Genomic DNA, 21,000 nt, shown 5'->3' with positions numbered 1-21,000 from the left:
GGGGTCCGGGGGGGGGGGGAAGGTTATGGGTTCGAGTTCAGAGATCTCTCTGGGTATGCTGGGGCTGGGTGTGCCCATATTTCGGGGCTGACTGAGGCTAGGGGTAGATTGTGGCATCAGGACCCTGCTGGGGCTGCTGTCTGTCTTTCTTTCTCTCTCTCTCTCCCTCCCTCCCTCTCACACAGAATAAAATAAATAAACCAGCAACAAAAAAGATGTGGGCCAGGGGAACCAGCAGTTAGCGTAATGGCTATGTCGCTGGATTCCCACGTAGTTGACCGCGGTTCGTGTCCCGGACCCGGTGGCTTAAAACTCACGCCGGGCGCGTGTGCGTGCGTGCCCAAGATCCCGAGAGGAGAATGGAGGAGAAGGGATTGCGGCGTGACCATCCCCCCTGGGGGGTGATTTCTCGCTTTCTGTCTCTATGTCTCTCTCTGTCTGTCTGGTGAGCGCACGCGCCCTACAGTGAAAAATCTCTCAAAAAAAAAAAAAGATGTGGGCCAGCAGGTGGCATGGTGATTAAGGTGTTGCATCCCACATGGCCAACCCCACAGTTTGAGTCCCAAACCCAGTAGCTTGAAAAACTGCACACCAGGCGCGTGTGCTTGGGTGCCCAAAATCCTGAGAGGAGAACAGATAGCACCTCTGGAAGGTGATTTCTCACCCTGTCTCTCCGTCTCTCTCCAGCGAGCACACACACCCTATGGCAAAAAATCTAAAAGGAAAAAAAAGATTAAAAAAAACACCCTGTCCAGTAACTAGATAGGGCAATTTATACCACCAGACATCTTCTAAAATTGCCCTTTCAGGCTGTGGCTTTCCGGTGGGGGAAGGCGGTAGTGATAGCCTCTACAGGGAGGATGATTCGAGGTTTCCTTAAATTCTCTTCTGTCCTAAAGTTACATTCCTTTAGAACTGCTCCTTGCTGTGTTTCACTCCTCTGAACCCCTTCCCACTTCACTAAACTCTAAACTCTTTTTTTTATAATTATTTATTTAATAGTATTTATTCATTCTTTTTTTTTTTTTTTTGGTTTTCCCAGGGGGGGTTTTGGTTTGACCAGAGAGAGACAGAGAGAGAGAGAAAGCCACCAGGTCCAGGACTCAAATGGTGGTCGGCCACATGGGAGTGTCCAACACTTAACCACCTGCCACCTGCTGGTCCCCTAAACTCTTGTACCTGGCAACTCTTCCCTGTTAGAAGAAAGTAGGGTGTGTGGATTTTCCCTTCCTGTAACCCAGTAGTTCTCGAGTCTTGTGCTCTTCAGAACAGTTGGCGAATCTGGAGACCCTTGTGACGGCTAGGAGTGCTACTGGCATCTACCGCTTAGAGACCAAGGGTGGTGCCAAATAGCCTGAGATGCACAAGACAGCCCCACAGCACAGCGACCCGAGTCCACAGTACCAGTGGTACTGAATGGACAAGCCCTGGTGTAATCGTAGGTCTCATTTGTCTCCTTCATCCCATTTCCCTTAGAGCAAGCTCAAATGGAAGTTCTCAAGTCAATGGTAAGAGAACTATTTGGGAACTGGCAGGTGGCGTGGTGGCTAAAGGTGCTGGATTCCCACATGGCCAGCCGTGGTTTGAGTCCCAGACCTGTTGACTTGCTTTCTCATTTCCCTTTTCTCTGTCTCTGTCTCTCTCTGGTCAAATGTAAAAAATAATAATAATAACAAATGAAATTAAATAAATAAATCATTCTTTAAAAAAAAAAGAGAGAGAGAGAGAGCTACTGTGTCTAGCTGGAAAGTGATGTGGTGGTTGGGGTACTGGACTTTTAATTTTATTTATTATTATTTTTTAAATTATTTTATTTAACTTTATTTATTTATTTTTTAAAATTTGACCAGAGAGGACAAAGTGAGAGAGAGAGAAAGTGAGAAAGCAAGCCACCAGGTCCGGGCCTCAAACCATGGTTGGTTACATAGGAGTCCAGCACCCTTAACCACCACACACCTGTCAGTTCCTATTTATTATATTATTATTTTAAATTTGACCAGAGACAGAAAGAAAGAGAGAGACAGAAAGTGAGAAAGCAAACCACCAAGTACAGGACTCAAACTGTGGTCCAGCCATAGGGAAGTCCAGCACCTTAACCACCATGCCACCTGCTGGCTCAGTAAATAACATTTAAAAAAGAGAGAGAAAGAATTACTGTGTCCTAAGTCGAGCCAGAGGCTTCATGGTCTTATTTAACTCAGCAGAACACGTATAACTTGAATGAAGTAAAATCCTTTTTCCTCCTCTTTATTCATGATAGAACACACGTGTACACAGGAGAGAGAGAGATGAGTACCCCCCATGGTCTGGTGTGGTCACCATGATCCCCTTCCTCCAGTCGTGCAGCCTGGCGGACCTCGGGCAGAGCTCGGGCGTATGCACTCATGCCCAGTTGTTTCAGGCTGACTGGAAGTGGGATTTGGTGAGATTCTGTCTCCATTTGCCATGTGGGATCCAGCTTCTTCAGCATTGTATTTCCACTGTGCCACAGAGCTGACTTGACATCCTAACTCTTTTTTTTTTTTTATTAAGAATTACTTAATTTTATTTATTGTTATGATTTTTAATTGGAGCAGAGAGAGACAGGAAAAATGAGAAAGCAAGCTGCCAGGTCTGGGACTTGAACCGCAGTGTTCCATATGGGAGTCCAGCACCTTAATTACCATGCTACCCGCTGGTCCCAACATCCTAATTCTTTCCTTTTTTTTAAGATTTATTTATTTAATGTTATTTATCATCATTATTGTTATTTTTTAATGAGAGAGAGAGAACACATGAGAAAAAGTGAGAAAGCAAGCTGCAAAGTTCAGGACTCAAACTGCAGTTAGCCACGTGGGAGCACAACATCTTAACCACTACACTGCCTGCTGGCCCTCCAACCTAATTCTTTTTTTTGGAGAGGTTTTTGCCATAGGGCATGTGTGCTCGCCAGAAAGACAGAAAGGCAGAGAGACAGAAAGCCAAAAAATCGCCCCCCAGGGGGGATGGCCACGCCACAATCCCTTCTCCTCCATTCTCCTCTTGGGATCTTGGGCGCGCACGCACACACGCCCGGCATGAGTTTTAAGCCACCAGGTCCGGGACTTGAACCGCGATCGACCACATGGGAGTCCAGCAACATAGCCATTACGCTAACTGCTGGTCCCCCCTTATCCTAATTCTAAAAGTATCTTTTTTACTGAGTTCTTTGAGGATTCAATGATTGGTTAAGGCATGTAAAAATATTAGAATAATGCCTGGAATACTAAATAATTGTTAAAAAGAAGCCTGACTCTATAGCTTATAATCACTGGGCACATGTAAGTGTGTGCCCAAAATCCTGACACACTAGAGGAATGGAGAAAATATTGTGTTGTTACTATGCCCCATTCGGGGGTGCTTTCTATCTGTTCTAGGAGTCCAGCAACATAGCCATTATACCAACTGCTGGTCCCATGGGCATGTACCTTCCGACAATTAAAAACGTATCTGGAAGCTGAGCTCCTTACCATCAGACCCCCCTGGCTCCTCAACCTGGAGCAGGAGAACCTCCACTGTGAACTCTATATTGGAAACTTGCTTAGAACTTTTTGTGTAAACAACAGTGATTAACTTTCCTGCAGTCTTTACTAAATAGCCTGAAACATCCTACCTTGAGAACATCCTTAGTGATAAGCTCCTTGACCCAAGCCAAGAAGACCATTAAGATTCCATTGTGTTGGGACCAGCAGTTGGCGGCGTAATGGCTATGTCCCTGGACTCCCACATAGTCAACCGTGGTTCGCGTCCTGGACCCAGTGGCTTAAAACTCACGCTGGGTGCGTGTGCGTGCGTGTGTGCCCAAGACCCTGAGAGGAGAATGGAGGAGAAAGGATTGCGGCATGGCCATCCCCACTGGGTGCTGATTTCTCACTTTCTATGTCTCTGTCTGTGTCTGGCGAGCGCACGCGCCCTATAGCAAAAACCTCTCCCCCCCCAAAAAAAAATTTTTGTCTCTGCTCTTGGGGTCACTGTAGTTTTTTTGTTTATTTGTTTGTTGTTTATTTATTTACTTATTTGAGGTTTTTGCCTTAGGGCGTGTGTGCTTACTAGGGAGAAAGAGAAACAGTGAGAGGGTAAGTGATAAATCACCACCCTGGGGGGATGGCCACACCACAATCCCTTCTTCATTCTCCTCCTGGGGTCTTGGGCAAATACAGGACCCAACCGCTACACCATCTGTTGGCCCAGTTTTACTTTTTTTTTTTTTTTAAAGAATTATTTACTTATTTAATTTTATTGGTTATTATCATTTTTTAAAATTAGACTAGAAAGAGAGACAGAGAAAGGCAGAGAGAGAGAGACAAAGGCAAAGTGAGAAAGCAAGCTGCCAGGTCCAGTACTTGAACTTCTGTCAGCCATGTGGGAGTCCAGCACCTTAGCCATAGCACCACCTGCTGGCCCCTTTACTGTTTTTTATTTAAAACTGATATAGCTAGGGACCAGCGGGTGGCATGGTGGTTAAGGCGCTGGACAAACCCACATGGGCGACCACAGTTTGAGTCCTGGACCTGGTGGCTTGCTTTCTCACTTTCTGTCTCTCTCTAGTCAAATTGAAGTGAATGAATGAATGAATAAAATTAAATAAATAATTTTTAAAAATAATAAAAAATAAAACTGATAGAGAGTTGGACCAGCCTGTGGCATGGTGATTGGGGTGGCTGGATCCCACATGATTGACTGCATGGTTCAAGTCCTAGACCCGTTGGCTTGGAAGAACATACTGAGTGTTGTGCAAGTGCCCAAAATCCAGGAGGAGACTGAAGGAGGGGGGTTGTGGCATGGTCTCCACTCTTTCTCCCTGGCAAGCACACACACCCTATAGCAAATTTTTAAATACATAAATAAAATAAACAAACAAACAAACAAAAAACAAATCTAAGGAGATACAAGAGAATAAGATTAATAATAACAGTTATCCCAGCCTCCTCAGAGTTTTTATCAGCAGCTCAACTTTCAAAGCTTTGAAAGTAAAAGTTCCAGCAGCAGCTTTACCCTGAACCTCCGGGGGAATGTTCACTAGTCCAGTTGGGAGAGGTTCTGGTTATCACCGGGGCTTCTCCGGGTAGTAATTTACCGGACGACTGCATAATGGACAACATCTTATTTTTGCCCTAATTTCAAAGTCTCTTTGCCTATTCTCATGAGTTAGAAGTGCAAGGATTCTTTTCCCTATTCCAAAAGTGGGGGAAAAAACAGCCAGGGTTGGTGTTCTCAAGAACATGGCTTGAATACGAGGGCACTTCAGGAAGTTCGTGGAGACCAGTTATGGTGGCGCAGCAGGAACACCACGTTCAGCAGTGCTAAGGGCCCCAGGTTTGCATCCTGAAGTCTCCCTGAACACACTGGGCATGCACTTGTGCACTGTGGTGCTGGCAGGCTGAGGCTGGGGCTGACTGCTGTGTGAAGACACTGTTTGAGGTCTCTGTCGGCCCCTGCTCCACCTCCTGTCTCTCTCTCGTGGAAGAAATAAATAACCTTTTCTGGAAAAAAATGGAAATGTTGAAATCCAGGGCCAGTGGGTGGCATGGAGGTTAAGGTTTTGGATCCGCCATGGCTGACTGTGTGGTTCAAGTTTCTGACCCGGTGGCTTGAAAGTCATGTGGTCCGTGTGTGTGTGCATGCCCAAAGTCCCAAGAGAAGGAATTGTGGAGTGGCCATACCCCCTGGGGGGTGATTTCTCACTTTCTCTCTCTCTTACTCTTTTTTCCTAATTTTTTAATTTAATCTTATTCATTGTCATTATTATTTTCTTCCTTTTTTTTTTTTTTGGAGAGATTTTTGCTATATGGCACGTGTGCTGGCCAAAAAGACAAGAGAAAGTCAGAGAGACAGAAAGTGAGAAATCACCCCCCGGGGGTATGGCCATACCGCAATTCCTTCTCCTCTATTCTCCTCTCGGAATCTTGGGCACACACGCACACGCTCCTGGCATGAGTTTAAGCCGCCAGGCCCGGGACTCAAACCACAGTTGACTACATGGTAGTCCTGTGACACTAACTGCTGGTCCCATCATTGTCATTATTTTTTATTTTATTTTTTTGAAGTTGACTGGAGCAGGGGGCTGGGGGGGATAGAGAGAAAGAAAGAGAAGGAGAGTGAGAGAACAAGTTACCAGGTCTGGGACTCGAACCGCCGTAAGCCATGTAGAAGCCCAGCCATCTTAACCACCACATCACCTGCCAACCCCATCTCTCTCTTTCTATCTCTCCCTGGTGAGTGCACATGCTCTATAACAAAACTTTTTAAAATTTTTTAAATTAATAATAATTAATTATTTAATTTAAATCATTTTAAATTATTTTTTCCATTATTTTTTTCTTTTTGAGAGGTTTTTGCTATAGGGCACGTGTACTCACCAGAAAGACAGAGAGACAGAAAGTGGGAAATCATCCTCCAGGGGGGAATGGCCACTCCACAATCCCTTCTCCTCCATTCTCCTCTTGGGATTTTGGGCATGCACACACACACACACGCCTGGCATGAGTTTAAGTCACCGGGTCTGTGGTCCAGCGACAAAGCCATTATGCCAACTGCTGGTCCTCATCCATTGATTTTTTTTTTCTTTCTTTTTTTTTAAAATAATTATTTTATTGAACTTTATTTATTTTAATTTGACCAGCGAGGGACAGAGAGCGAGAGGGTTGGGGGAAGTGAGAAAGCAAGCTGCCCGGTCTGGGATTTGAACCGCAGTTGGCCATGTGGGAGTCCTGCATCATTAACTACCATGCCACATGCCAGCCCCTGATTTTTCATATGTATTTTCCATGAATTCTTCGAAGATCCTACGTATACCAGTTACCCCCAAATACTCTGATTTTTCTACTTGAGTGCTCAAAGAGCCATAAGAATTTTGAGATTGATTTACTGCTCTTTTCTGTAAGTCGACATTCAAGGGGACAGTTTTTTTTTTTTAATAAATATTTAACTTTATTTATGTATCTACTTATTTAAATTTGACCAGAAGGGGACAGAGTGAGAGAAACAGAGAGAGTGAAAACGAGAAAGCAAGCCACCAGGTCTGGGACTTGAACCACAGTCGGCCATGTGGGAGTCCGGCACCCCTAGCCACCATGCCATCTGCCAGCCCCAAGGGGACAGTTTAACAGAGAAGGAAGAGCTCTTTCCCACTAATAGGGGGTGTGTGAGATGCTTAAAGCTTAGCGTAACCATTTTGGCTCTCTCTGCGAATGAGGACCCCTAAGATCGTCTGACCTGCCTCTGTGAGCATCATCAGGAAAATATGTAGGAAGCCCTGTGTGAGTATCAGGTCAATGGAAATGCATTGACTTGCTTTTGTGAATTTCTCACTCTGCTTCCCTTCTAGGAGTCTCGCCCTCTACATGTTGTGCTGGGAAATGAAGCCTGTGACTTGGATTCCATGGTGTCTGCTCTCGCCCTGGCTTTTTACATGGCAAAGGTGAGTACCTGGGGACAGTCCCTCAGAATGAAAAGATCTAGATTCAAGACCCAGCTCTGCCCCTCCCAGTATTGAGCCTTGAGTAAGTCCAATCCCTTAAATTTGCTGAGTCTTGTGTCGTCTATAGAATCCGAAATAACAATGTTTTGCAGTGTTACTGTGAGAAACAAATAAGTAAATATATTTTGAGAGATTTATAAGCCCTGAAGTATTACTGTGTGTCTTATGAGTTCCTTATGGATATCCTGTGTGTAGTTCCTCGGGCCCAAGTTAACTCATAAGGACTGATCATCCCTTGTCTGCACCATCGTAAGTAAAATTAGGTCTTCCCATGAGTTATCTCGTTGACCTTCACATTACTGTGAGGAAGGAGAGGGCAAGCGTCATCCTTTTATTTTTATAAACTGGGCAATTGTGCCTCTCAGAAAGGCTAAATAACTTACCAAAGACCATGTCTTCTTTGGTCTTAATAGTTTTCTTACTTTTTCCAGTCTGTTCCAAAGCATTGCCATGCCTTCTTTTTCTTTTCCTATCCAGACAACTGAGGCCGAAGAAGTCTTTGTGCCAGTTTTAAATATAAAACGTTCTGAGCTACCTCTGCGAGGTGACAACATCTTCTTTCTTCAGAAGGTTCATATTCCAGAGACCTTCTTGATTTTTCGGGATGAGATTGACCTCCACACATTGCACCAAGCTGGCCAACTCTCCCTCATCCTTGTCGACCATCATGTCTTACCCAAGTAAGTAGAAGAACAGTGAATTGTATTTGTCATTTCCCATGTTGAGCTCTTATGAGGGAGCTATAAGGGGCCAGCTGGTGGCATAGTGGTTAAGGCACTGGACTCTCACATGACCCACTGCAGTTTGAGTCCCAGACCTGGCAGCTTGAAACTCACGCCAGGTGCATGTCCATATGTGCCCAAAATCCTGAGAGGAGAATAGAGAAGAAGGGATTGCAGTGTGGCATCCCTCCTGGGATGGCGATTTCTTGCTCTCTGTCTCTCCAGTGAGCACACACACCCTATAACAAAAATATCTCTCTCTCTCTCTCTCTCTCTCTCTCTCTCTCTCTCTCTCTCTCTCTCTCTCTCTCTCTCTCTCTCTCTCTCTCTCTCTCTCTCTCCAGTGAGTGCACACACACACACACACACACAAAGTTTTTGCTTTCAGAGATTTCACAGGCTAATCATAATTGATGGGTCCAATTAGATCTAGGAAGTTGCCAGGAAATGTCAGTTCTTCAGTTATATGTATGTCTGTGGTATAAAAAGTTCCATCATGGGACCAGCCTTCTAGTCCGGTGGTTAAGGGAACAGGATCCCATATGGCCAACCGTGGTTTGAATCCAGCCCCAGCCACCTGAAAAACATGCCTGGCACATTTGTGTGCATGCCCAAATCCCCACAGAATAAAGAAATGGAAAAGAGGGACCAGCAGTTAGTGTAATGGCTATGTTGCTGGACTCCCATGTAGTCTACCGCAGTTCGAGTCCCGGACCCAGTGGCTTAAACTCATGCCAGGCGTGTGTGCGTGTGTGCCCAAGATCCCGAGAGGAGAATGGAGGAGAAGGGAGGAGAAGGGATTGCGGCGTGGCCATCCCCCCTGAGGGGGTGATTTCTCGCTTTCTGGCTCTCTGTCTTTCTCTGTCTCTCTGGCGAGCGCACAGGCCCTATAACAACAACAACAAAAAAAACCTCTCCAAAAAGAAAGAAAGAAAGAAAGAAAACAATAAAGAAATGGAAAAGGCATTGTGGGGTGACCACACCCCATTTCTTCCTCTCTTTGTCTCTGTCTCTGTTGAGTGCACATAGCTTCTGGCACTTGAAAAAGAAATACAGCATAATAGGGGCTAGCAGGTGGCGTGGTGGTTAAGGGCACTGGACTCCCACATGGCCAACCACGATTCAAGTCTCAGACCTGGCGACTTGCTTTCTCTCTCTCTCTCTCTCTGTCCCTCTCTGGTCAAATTAAATAAATAAATACATCAAGTTAAATCTACAAAAAAAAAGTATTTCCCACGTAAACTTTTTTTTTCCATGTAAACTTTTAGTGATATATAGTAATGTGTTGTGTTAGAGTCTAACAATTTCTCACTAGTGTCTGCTTAACAAATGTACACATCTATAATAATCCCATCCTAATTTAGGACTGGGAAAACTGCCAAAAAAGAAACACGAGCATGAGACTTCTAAGTCTGTCTGGCTCCCGCTAATATTACAATGTGCCTTTTTTCCTGGAGCACCCTGTGGTTGCAGCAGGACATTGACAGAGAGTGGCCAAGGAGCATGAATCCATCTGCTTTCATGTATTAATAAACTTCAGTTTAGAGGATGAAGGAGAGGCAGAGACCCTGATCTCCAAACCTTTCAGTCCAGAAGAGGGAGCTAGGCAAACTGATTTTTGTAATGGCGTTAGAGGTTGGTGATAACTGTCAGCTCCGGGAGGGGGTAGGTACCTAAAGGGTGGAGGGAGTGGCTCCTTATACCAGAGGGGAATTGAGGGTGTCGGGAAAGGTTTCTTAGAGTTGGTCCCTGGTCTCAGTCTTGAAAGAGGACGAGGTGTTTGCTCAGTGAATGGGGAGGGAAGGTAGTTGGGAAAAGCATTCCAGGCAGAGGAAGTCATTAAGAAGAGCAAAGGCAGGCGGGGTGCTTGGACCAGCATGGCGAGAGGGAGCGGGCGTTTGTCTTGCACAGCTAGAGCAGCAAACACGGGGGAGAAGTAGAACAGGAAAGAGACGAGACTCGAGAGGTAGCGGGGGACAGAGGGAGGCCCTGTAAGCCCTTCTTGGGAGATTTGACTTTATCTTAGGCAATGGGGAACTATTCTATTTATTCCAAGTCCTAATAGAATCAAGTTCACTTTTTATTTTTATTCATTTATTTATTTTAGTTTGCTATATGGTGCAAGCACTTGCCAGAGAGAGAGAGAGAAATCACCCCCTGGGGAATGGCCACATGGCAATACCTTCTCCTCTATTCTCCTCCCAGGGTTTTTGAGCATACACATGTGCCTGGCATGTTTTTGTGAAGCTTGTTTTGTTTTGTTTTGTTTTGTTTTGTTTTTAGAAAGAGATTTTGGCTACAGTGCATGTGTTTTTGCTGGAAAGACAAGACAAGAGATAGAACAAAAAACGAGAAATCACCCCCTCCCTCGCCCACTTGCCCAGTGGGGATGACCCCACAGCAGTCCCTTCTCCAGTCTCTTGGGTTTTGGGCACGCAAACACATGTGCCCTGCATGAGCTTCAAACCGCTGTGTCTGGGAACCACGGTCAACCATGTGGGAGTCCATCAACATAATCATTATGCTGTCCTGCTGTCCCCACCTGCCGTGTTTTGAGCCGCTAGGTCAGAGACTTGAACCATGCAGTTGGCCGTGTGGGGTCCAGCCACCTTAACCTCTGCGCCACTTCAAGTTTGCTTTTTTTTTTTCCAGGTGATCATTTATGCAGCTTTGTGAAGGACAACTTGGGAGGATGTAAATAATCCAGAAAAGACAGACTGAGAGCAGGGCAGTCACAGAGGATTGGAAGGGAGGGCCTCAGTAGGAATTGAACTGGAAGCTGCAGGACCTTTTGACCTGAATGCAGTGTGGGTGTTGAGTAGATTGAAGGAACAGGGAAGATTTAGGTGGTGGGTATCAAGAGTGTCCATTGTGGGACCAGCAGTTAGCGTAATGGCTATGTTGCTGGACTCCCACGCCACCGCGGTTCGCGTCCCGGACCCGGTGGCTTAAAACTCACGCTGGGCACGTGTGCGTGTGTGCCCAAGATCCCAAGAGGAGAATGGAGGAGAAGGGATTGCGGTGTGGCCATCCCCCCTAGGGGGTGATTTCTTTCTTTCTGTCTCTCTGTCTGGCGAGTGCACACGCCCTATAGTGAAAACCTCTCCCAAAAAAAAGAGTGTCCATTGTAAAAGCACCCCTGAAGGACAGTAAATATGTGGTAAGATATTTGCAGCAGATATTTCACAAAATTCACCTATACACTTAAAATGATTTTACTTTTAAAAATTTTTAAGGGATTTTTTTTTTTTTTTGCTATAGGGTGCATGCACACACTGAAGAGATAGACAGAATCCCATTCTCCTCTTGGGATTTTGGACATGCATACACACTCACACAGCTGTTGACCACATGGAAGCCCATGGGAGTCCAGCACCTTAATTACTGCACTACCTGATGGCCCCTCAGTTATACTCTTAAAGACAAGAGGGGCCAGCAGATGGCATAGCAGTTACTTTCTGGACTCTCATGTGGCCGACTGCAGTTTGAGTCCTGGACCTGGTAGCTTGAAAATCACTCCAGGTGCATGTTCGTGCATGCCCAAGATCCTAGAAGGGGGAATGGAGGAGAAGGAGTTGTGGCTTGGCCATCCCCCCTAGGGGGTGACTTCTCACTTCCCTCTCACTGTCTCTGTCTGGTGAGCACACGTGCCCTCAGGCAAAAACCTCTGATAAAAGAAAAAGATGAGAATTGGGGCCAGCAGGTAGTATAGTGTTAAGGCAGCTGGATTCTCATATGGTCAACCATGGTTCGAGTCCTGGACCTGGCAGCTTGAAACTCAGGTTGGACTCGTGTTTGTGTGTGTTTGTGTGTGTTTGTGTTCCCAAAATCCCAAGAGGAGAATGGACGAGAAGGGATTGCAGCATGGCCATCCCCCTGGGGAGTGATTTCTCACTTTCCCTCTCTTTGTCTCTCTCTGGTGTCTCTCTCACATAGGCCCTATAGTAAAAACCTAAAAAAAAAAAAACAACAAAGACAAGAATTGAGAGTGAGGTACAGGGAGAAGTGCCTAAGACATCTGCATTTCCTTTAGGGGTAAGGGAGAGAGATTAGAAGCAACTGGAGTGCCCCTACCAATTGTTTTCCTCTTTTTCTCACACTCTCTCCCCTCCACAGAGGTGACGCAGTCCTAGAAGAGGCAGTCACGGAGGTGCTAGACCATCGGCCCATTGAGCAGAAACATTGCCCTCCTTGCCATGTTTCAGTTGAGCTGGTGGGGTCCTGCGCTACGCTGGTGACGGAGAGAATCCTGCAGGGGGCACCAGAGATCCTGGACAGGCAGACTGCAGCCCTTCTACATGGTGAGGATGGCTCTGGGGTTGGAACCCTTTAAGTTCCTCTATTCTCATTCCAGAGAAGAGAGAGTAGCAGAGTCTAGACTCTTCCAGCCTAACCATATGCTCTCAAAGCCATTCAGTCCATGCCAAAGGATGGGATTATTTTGTGGGACAATTAAACATTTGTTTAAAAGCCTGAGGAGGGGCCAGCAGTTGGTGTAATGGCTATGTCACTGGACTCCCATGTAGTCGACCGCGATTGGAGTCCCAGACCTGGTGGCTTAAACTCACACCAGGCGCGTGTGCGTGCGTGCCCACTATCCCAAGAGGAGAATGGAGGAGAAGAGATTGCGGTGTGGCCTCCCCCCGGGAGGTGATTTCTTACTTTCTGTCTGTCTCTCTCTGACTTTCTGACGAACGCACACGCCCTATAGCAAAAACCTCTCCAAACAAAAGAAAAAGCCTGTGGAATGAATACTCTGTTGGAGAAAGAAGAAAGGAAGTGCAGGGCAGCAGACCTAGAAGCTTCCTCTAGTGGCATTGTGGCATTGTATAATGGAAGACAAGCCAAAGAATCAGGAAATGGATTTTTTTTTTTTTTAAAGAATTATTTTCAGGGCCAGCAGGTGGCATGATGGTTGAAGTGCTGGCCTCACACATGGCCAACCATGGTTCAAGTCCCGAACCTGGCGGCTTGCTTTCTCACTTTCCCTTTCTGTCTGTCTGTCTGTCTCTGGTCAAAATTAAAGAACAGTGATAATAAATAAAATTTCAAATAAATCTTTTAAAAAAAGAATTATTTTCTTTTTTTTTTTTTTTTGAGGTTTTTTTTTTGTTTGTTTTTTGTTTTTTGCTATAGGGCACATGCGCTCGCCAGACAGACAGAGAGAGACAGAGAGACAGAAAGCGAGAAATCACCCCCCAGGGGGGATGGCCACGCTGCAATCCCTTCTCCTCCATTCTTCTCTCGGGATCTTGGGCACACATGCACACGTGCCCGGCGTGAGTTTAAGCCACCGGGTCCAGGACTAGGACCACGGTCAACTATGTGGGAGTCCAGCGACATAGCCATTACGCTAACTGCTGGCCCCAAGAATTATTTTCTTTAACCTTATTTATTTATTTATTTGTTTTCTAATATGAGCAGACAGAGTGAAAGAGAGAGAGAGGGGAAAAGTGAGAAAGCAAGCCGCCAGGTCCAGGACCCAAACCGCGGTCAGCCATGTGGGAGTCCAGCGCCCCTAGCCACCACGCCACCTGCCAGCCCCAGGAAATGGATTCTCATACCGGTGTTGCCAGGAAATAATGTGACCTTGAGAAAATCTTGTAACCTTTGTTTTCATTTTCTCCCTTTGTGAAAAAAAGAGAGAGAGAGTTGGACTGGACCATCGGTTCCAAATCACAAGGTCCTTTGGTGGACTTCACCCACTGGAGAGCTGTACTAGTTGCGCTCTCCTAGAGAAATTTCCAACCAGGCTGGGGGTGCTCAGGCTTCCTTTCTACCTCTTCCCCATTTCCCTGCCTACATTTTAGTTTGAATTTGGGATGGCTCTTCACGTAGTTCCAGTCTCTCATTTGTCTGCCGTGGGTTTCCCATGCGCGTCCCCGCTGTGTTGTGTCTTCCTGGTTTGGAGGTTCTGTGTGCTCCATCATCCTGCGTTGTGGGTAACAGGATTCGAGCCTCTCCATCTCCCTTCTCCACAGGAACCATCATCCTGGACTGTGTCAATATGGACCTTAAAATTGGAAAGGCAACCCCAAAGGACAAAACCTATGTGGAGAAACTGGAGGCCCTTTTCCCAGATCTGCCTAAGAGAAGCGATATCTTTGATTCCCTGCAAAAGGCGAAGTTTGATGTCTCAGGTACGAAGTATTGAACTGACTTCTCTCTCTGTCACATGAGAAAACATCTGGGCGAGCCCTGCACATTATATTCTCGAACACCATCAAGACAGTTTCCGAGTATGTGGAACGATGTAAGCTTTGTAGCAGGGAGAAGTGAGCTCGGAGCCAGTCTGATCATGAGCTAATCATGTACTGGGTTGTTCTATCCTGGCTCTCGAGCAGGGTGAGGAGGAACATTATCAAGAGTCCCAGAGGATCCAGTCTAATCAGAGGGTAACACAGGACCCAGAACTGAAATGTGCTTAGGGCGTGCGAAATGATCCGAGTGAGAGCTAGCTAACCAGTCAGGAGGCAGCAGGAACATTTAGTGTGAGTATACACAGGGCAAAGGAAGAGAACACAGATGTCTCCCACAGTCTTACCCAGCTACCACCTGTTGACATTTAGAAAAAAAAAGAAGAAAAAAATGCCATGTATACTTTTAGAAAGCTAAAATGATACAAGAAGGGGAAAAAAAAAAAACAAAAACAAAAGTAAGAGTCGCTCTTCCTTCTACTCTGCTCTCTGATGTCCCTTGCTCTAAAGGTAACTGTTGTGACCCAATTATTCAAAGTAGTTTCTGATTATGTAATTATATTCTCGGTTATTTCCCCTGTCCATTGCCCCAAACACAAGCTGCATTTTTCCTCCTCCTAAGCCATCTCGATGGCCTGTGTGATACTTGCTTTCCAGGATTGACCACCGAGCAGATGCTGAGAAAGGACCAGAAGGTCATCTATAGACAAGGCACCAAGGTGGCCATTAGTGCAATATATATGGATTTGGAGGTAAGAGCAAGAGGCGGGCGGGGGTAGCGAGAGAAAACCCTCAGGTGCAGGTGTAACCGTGCCCCTGGTTCTGGCTTAGACCTGTACCTGTCTACTGTCCATCGTGACCAGTCATCTTCTCTCAGTGCACCTGTCACTGCAATAATCTCCTTGCTGGTATCCCCACCTCTGTGCACCCTACGGCCACTCCCACAGCAGCCAGAGGGAGCCTTTTTTTTTTTTGAGAGAGGGATTTTTTGCTGTAGGGGATGTACACTTGCCAGAGAAAAAGAAAACGAGAAATCACCCCCCAGGGGGATGGCCACACCACAGTCCCTTCTCCTTCATTTTCCTTTCAGGATTTTGGGTACACACATAGACGCCCCAGCATGAGTTTTAAGCCACTGAGTCCAGGACTCAAACTGCGGTCAATTACTTGGAACTCCAGCAATGTAACCATTAGGCCATCTGCTGGTCCCCTGGAGTGATCTTTTAAGTAAATCAGATCATATCAGATCACCTTTCCTTCTGCTGCCTTCTTTCTGTAGTGGCAATGAAATATAAAATATAAAGGCCTGGGGCTGGTAGGTGTCATGGTGGTTAAGGCACTGGACTTCCACATGGCCAACTGCAGTTTGAGAGCTGAACCTGGTGGCTTTACCTTTCTCTCTGGTCAAATTAAAAAAAAATAATAATAATAAATAAAATTAAATGCATAATTCTTTTTTAAAAATTAAAAAGGGACCAGCATGGGACTAGCAGGTGGCATGGTAGTTAAGACATTGGACACTCCCACATATAGAACCATGGTTCGAGTCCCGGACCCGGTGACTTGCTTTCTCACTTCCTCTCTCTCTCTCTCTCTCTGTGTGTGTGTGTGTGTGTGTGTGTGTGTATTTATGAGTCTGTCTCTCTATTAGAAAGCAATACTATATATATAATTAAATGCAATTATAATTATAGATTTATCCCATTCACGAATGACCAAACCACTGTAGTAAAAGAGTTCAAATTACCGCCTTTGCATTCATTGACAGAACTGCTTGACCTCTATTTAATTGAACATGTTTCAAATATGCGTAACTTACTCCAATTCACTTTTCCTCTGGTGCAGTAGACTGGCTGACACATTAAGTACCAAATAGTGTCAAACACTTCTGCTACCATGCCAGACCAGAAGAATAACTTCTAGTTATTCATGTCAAAATACACTGTTGTGTTTTGGGAACCAGCAGTTAGCGTAATGGCTATGTCGCTGGACTCCCACGTAGTCAACTGTGGTTTGCATCCTGGACCCAGTGGCTTAAAACTCACGCCGGGCGCGTGTGTGTGCGTGCTCAAGATCCCGAGAGGAGAATGGAGAAGGGATTGTGGCATAGCCATCCCCCCTGGGGGGTGATTTCTCGCTTTCTGTCTCTCTGTCTGACGAGCGCACACACCATATAGCAAAGACCTCTAAAAAAAAAAAAAATTAAAAATATATGTAGGGACCAGCAGATGGTGTAATGGTTATGTCACTGGACTCCCATGTAGTTGACCACAGTTTGAGCCCCAGACCCAGCAACTTAAAACTCACGCCAGGCGCATGTGCATGCATGCCCAAGATCCTGAGAGGAAAGCAGAGGAGAAAGGATTGTGGTGTGGCCAATTCCCCTGGGGAGTGATTTCTTGATTTCTATTTCTCTGTCTCTCTGGCAAACACATATGCTCCATAGCAAAATCTCTTTTAAAAAAAAAAATGGGGCAGTGCCAGATATGGTGGCTCGCTTTCTCACTTTCCCTCCCCCAGCTTTCTAGTGGGTGCACATGCCCTGTAGCAAATTTTTTAAAAATAATAATAATGATAAATAAAGTTAAATAAATAATTCTCAGGACCAGCAGTTGGTGTAATGGCTGTGTCACTGGACTCCCATGTGGTCCGACTAGAGTTCAAGTCCCAGATCTGGTAGCTTAAACTCATACCAGGCGCATGTGCGTGCATACCCAAGATCCTGAGAGGAGAATGAAGGAGAAGCAATTGTGTGGCCATCCCCCCTGGGGGGCAATTTCTCACTTTCTTTCTCTCTGTCTCTCTCTGTCCTTCTGGTGAGTGCACATGCCCTATAGCAAAAACTTCTACCACCCCCCCCCCAAAAAAAAAGTTAAATAAATAATTCTTAAACAAACAAAATATATATTTATATATATATGGGGTGGGGGCAGGGTTAGCAGGTGGCATGGTGGTTAAAGTGCTGAACTTCTATATGGCCAACCATGGTTCAAGTGTCAGACCTGGGGCTTGCTTTCCTCTCTCTCTCACTCTCTGTCTCTTTCTGGTGAGCACACAGCCCCTATAACAAATTAAATAAGAATAAATAAAATTAAATAATTCTTTAGAAACAAAAGACATCTGAAGGCCTTAGTGTGGTTCACAGGGCCCTACTTGACCTGGGCCTGTCTTTTTTCCTGGCCTTATTGCATCCCACCACTGCATCCACAATAGTGCATTACAGCCACTCTGGTTTTCTCTCTGTTCTTTGGAACCATGAAGTTCATTCTTAACTCAGGGCTTTTGAACTTGCTTTTCTCTTTGTCGAGCTACATATTTGTCTTTAAGTCTCAGCTTAGATGTCTCCTGTTTTAAGAGGCTTTTCCTGACTGCCCTGAGTGAAGTAACGTCTCCTGTGCTCAGAAAATCTCTTTTACCTTGTTTTGTTTTCGTCTCAGTTACTGAACACACTGAAACAATCTTGTGTTATGGATTTCCTGATTTGTTGTCTGTATTCTTCTGCTCGGTTATCAGCTGCAACAGAGCAGACCCCTTTTTCTTGTTTGTTTTTCTTATAACTCCAACATCCTTAACTGTGCCTGGCGCATACATAGTGGATGCTCAGAAAATGTTGCTGAACGAAGAAGTGAATATAAACTTACGATGGTGTTTTAATACCTGGTTCCATGTCATATTGGTTTAAATCATTCAGCAACCTCATCTGAACACATTATTTTCCTACTCTGCAAGCTTTTTGTTAAATACTATGTAAATATACCAAATGAATCAAATAAAATAGGCTGGCCTCTTGCCTTAGTGCTGGCAGTCGAGTTTGGGAAACAAACATAAGAACACAGGGACCAGCAGATGGTGTAATGGCTATATCACTGGACTCCCACGTAGTCGCCTGTGGTTTGAGTTCGGGCCCCAGTGGCTTAAAACTCATGGCAGGCCTATGTGCGTGCATGCCCAAAATCTTGAGAAGGGAATAGAGGAGAAGGGATTGCACATAGCCATCCCCCCAGGGGCTGATTTCTTGCTTTCTGTCTCTCTGTCTCTCTGGTGCGCACATGTGCCCCTGAGCAAAAATCTCTGAAAACAAAACAAAACAAAACAAAACATAAAAGCCAGGGGCCAGTGGGTGGCATAGTGGTTAGGGCGCTGTCGACTGTGGTTTGAGTCCGGGACACGCTGGCTTGCTTTCTCACTCTCTTTCTCTCTCTGTCTCTCTCTGGTGAGCACATATGCCCTATAGCAAATTTTTTAAATATTAAGAATGATAATAAAAACTTGTTGAGGGGACCAGCAGGTGGCGTGGTGGTTAAGGTACTGGATATTCCTAATGCCTAACCACAGTCTGAGTCCCAGCCCCAGTGGCTTGCTTTCTCTCTCCTCTCTCTCTCTCTCTCTCTCTCTCTCTCTCTCTGTGTGTGTGTGTGTGTGTGTGTGTGTGTCTCCGCATGTGTGTGCGTGTGTGTGTCTGGTCAAATTTAAAAATAAATGAATGAATAAATAAAATAAATAATTATTTTAAAAAGAGTTATTTAATTTTATTTATTCGTTCATTAATTTTAATTTGACCAGACACACACACATGCACAGAGAAAGAGAGAGAGAGAGAAAGCTACCAGGTCTGGGACTCAAACAGTAGTCGGCCATGTGAGAGTGTCCAGCGCCTTAACCACCACATCACCTGCAGGTCCCCAGATAAAATAATTATTAAAAAGTTAAAAAGCTTGTTGAGTACCATAGTCACAGGACAGACTGACGTGTTAGAAATGCCAAGGGTAGAGAAAACCCTGATCTGTGCTTTGGAGAAAATACTGCATGAGTTTTTTTTTTTTTTTTTTTTAACCATAGGGCGTGAGGTTGCCAGAGAGAGTTAGAGAAAGGAAAAGTAAGGACTGGCCATACCACCATCCTTTCTTCCTCCTTCCTCCTCTTGGGATTTGGACATTCACACACATGTGCCCAGCATGATTTGCAAGCCACCAGGTCTGGGACTTGAATCACTGTTGGCCATGTGGGAATTCAGTGCCTTAACCACCATGCCACCTGCTAGCCGCAAGATTATTTTTAAAGACTCATTTATATCATTTTATTTCTTTTACTTATTTTAATTTGACAAGAGAGACAGAGAGAGGGAAAGTGAGAAAGCAAGCCACCAGGTCCAGGACTTGAACCACAACTGGCCATGTGGGAGTCCAGTGCCCTTAACCACTACGCCACCTTCTGGCCCCATCAAGATTATTTTTTAAATTTACATCTAATCTTTGTACATTTTCAAAACGTACAATATGGTTTTTCTAAGCATGCATGCATGTTAATCAAGTCATAGATATTACCATATATATAATTTTTTTTCTTTTCTTCCTTTTTTAGAGAGGTATTTTTGTGTGTGTGTGTGTGTGCTATAGGGCTCATGCGCTCACCAGACAGAGAGACAGAGAGACAGAAAGTGAGAAATCACCCCCCAGGGGGGATGGCCATGCCATAATCCCTTCTCCTCTATTCTCCTCTCGGGATCTTGGGCACTCACACACACGCGGCCCGTGTGAATTTAAGCCACTGGGTCCGGGACTTGAACCGCAGTCGACTACGTGGGTCGACTAGGTGGGAGTCCAGCACCATAGCCATTACGCTAACTGCTGGTCCCCCATATATATAATTTTTAACAGGTAATTTTACTTTTATTTAACTATTTATTTATTTAAATTTGACCAGAGAGGGACAGAGTGAGAGGAGAGAGTTACAAAATGAGAAAGCAAGCCACCAGGTCCGGATTTTGAACTGCAGTTAGCCATTTTGGAATTATTTTATTTAACTTTATTTATTTATTTAAATTAACAGGTAATTGGGACCAGTAGTTATCGTAATGGCTATGTCGCTGGACTCCCATGTAGTTGACCGCGATTTCTCACTTTCTATCTCTCTGTCTCTGTCTGTCTGGTGAGCGCACGCGCCCTATAACAAAAACCTCTCCAAAAAATTTTTCAAAAAATAATTAATTAACAGGTAACTTTTGTGTCTGTTAAATGTTTTTCCCTGAACCCCACTCCCTCACCCCCCCAACCCCCTCCCCCGCAATGAGATGTTTGAGAAGGCTATAGATTGACAAAGAAGGAAAAGCCAAGGATGCATTTGTCTTGTGTCTGTTATTTATGTGCAAAGTTTTGTTTTAAAATAAAAATACTCCTAAATTGGGGTCTAGCACATGGCGTGGTGGTTAAGGCGTTGGACATTCCCACATGGCCAACCGTGGTTCAAGTCCTGGACCTGGTGGTTTGCTTTCTCACTTTTTCTCTCTCTCTGGTCAAAATAAAATAAGTAAATGAATAAATAAAAATAAATACTTACTAAAAAAAAAAAGACCTCCTAAATTTATATGTTTCCCAAACTTGACTGAGAGCACCAAGAAAAGAAGCCATGCTCTTCTGTTTTATTTTCTTATTGCTTGTTTGATTACAAGAGCAGAGAGCCATGAACATGCCAGGCTCACTGCATACATCATCATGTTTAGTCCTTAAAGCAGCCATGTTTGGTAAGTGTTGCATCCTTACTTTATGAACAAGGAGACCTGGTTAATGTGACTCCTCAACGTCGT

General features: G+C 45.0%; 1 protein-coding gene across 3 annotated transcripts in view; it reads left to right on the top strand.

Annotated features, from left to right (window-relative positions):
* The window catches only part of PRUNE1 (prune exopolyphosphatase 1), a 36,724-nt gene that overhangs the window by 7,547 nt on the left and 8,177 nt on the right, over positions 1 to 21,000 (top strand). For 2 of the 3 annotated variants that reach the window (XM_006168442.3, XM_006168441.3), the window contains 5 exons: positions 7,346 to 7,438; positions 7,976 to 8,178; positions 12,337 to 12,521; positions 14,202 to 14,360; positions 15,075 to 15,169. In XM_006168442.3, the coding sequence (XP_006168504.1) occupies positions 7,400 to 7,438; positions 7,976 to 8,178; positions 12,337 to 12,521; positions 14,202 to 14,360; positions 15,075 to 15,169 (681 nt within the window). In that variant the 5' untranslated portion in view covers positions 7,346 to 7,399. Of the gene's footprint in view, positions 1 to 7,345; positions 7,439 to 7,975; positions 8,179 to 12,336; positions 12,522 to 14,201; positions 14,361 to 15,074; positions 15,170 to 21,000 lie in introns of those variants that run through there. The other variant, XM_014584167.2, reaches the window with a different exon arrangement.

Source organism: Tupaia chinensis, unplaced genomic scaffold, assembly GCF_000334495.1.
Source record: "Tupaia chinensis unplaced genomic scaffold, TupChi_1.0 Scaffold145814_1, whole genome shotgun sequence".
In the NCBI taxonomy this organism is placed as follows: domain Eukaryota; kingdom Metazoa; phylum Chordata; class Mammalia; order Scandentia; family Tupaiidae; genus Tupaia; species Tupaia belangeri.
This window is presented reverse-complemented; position numbering and strand designations above follow the sequence as displayed.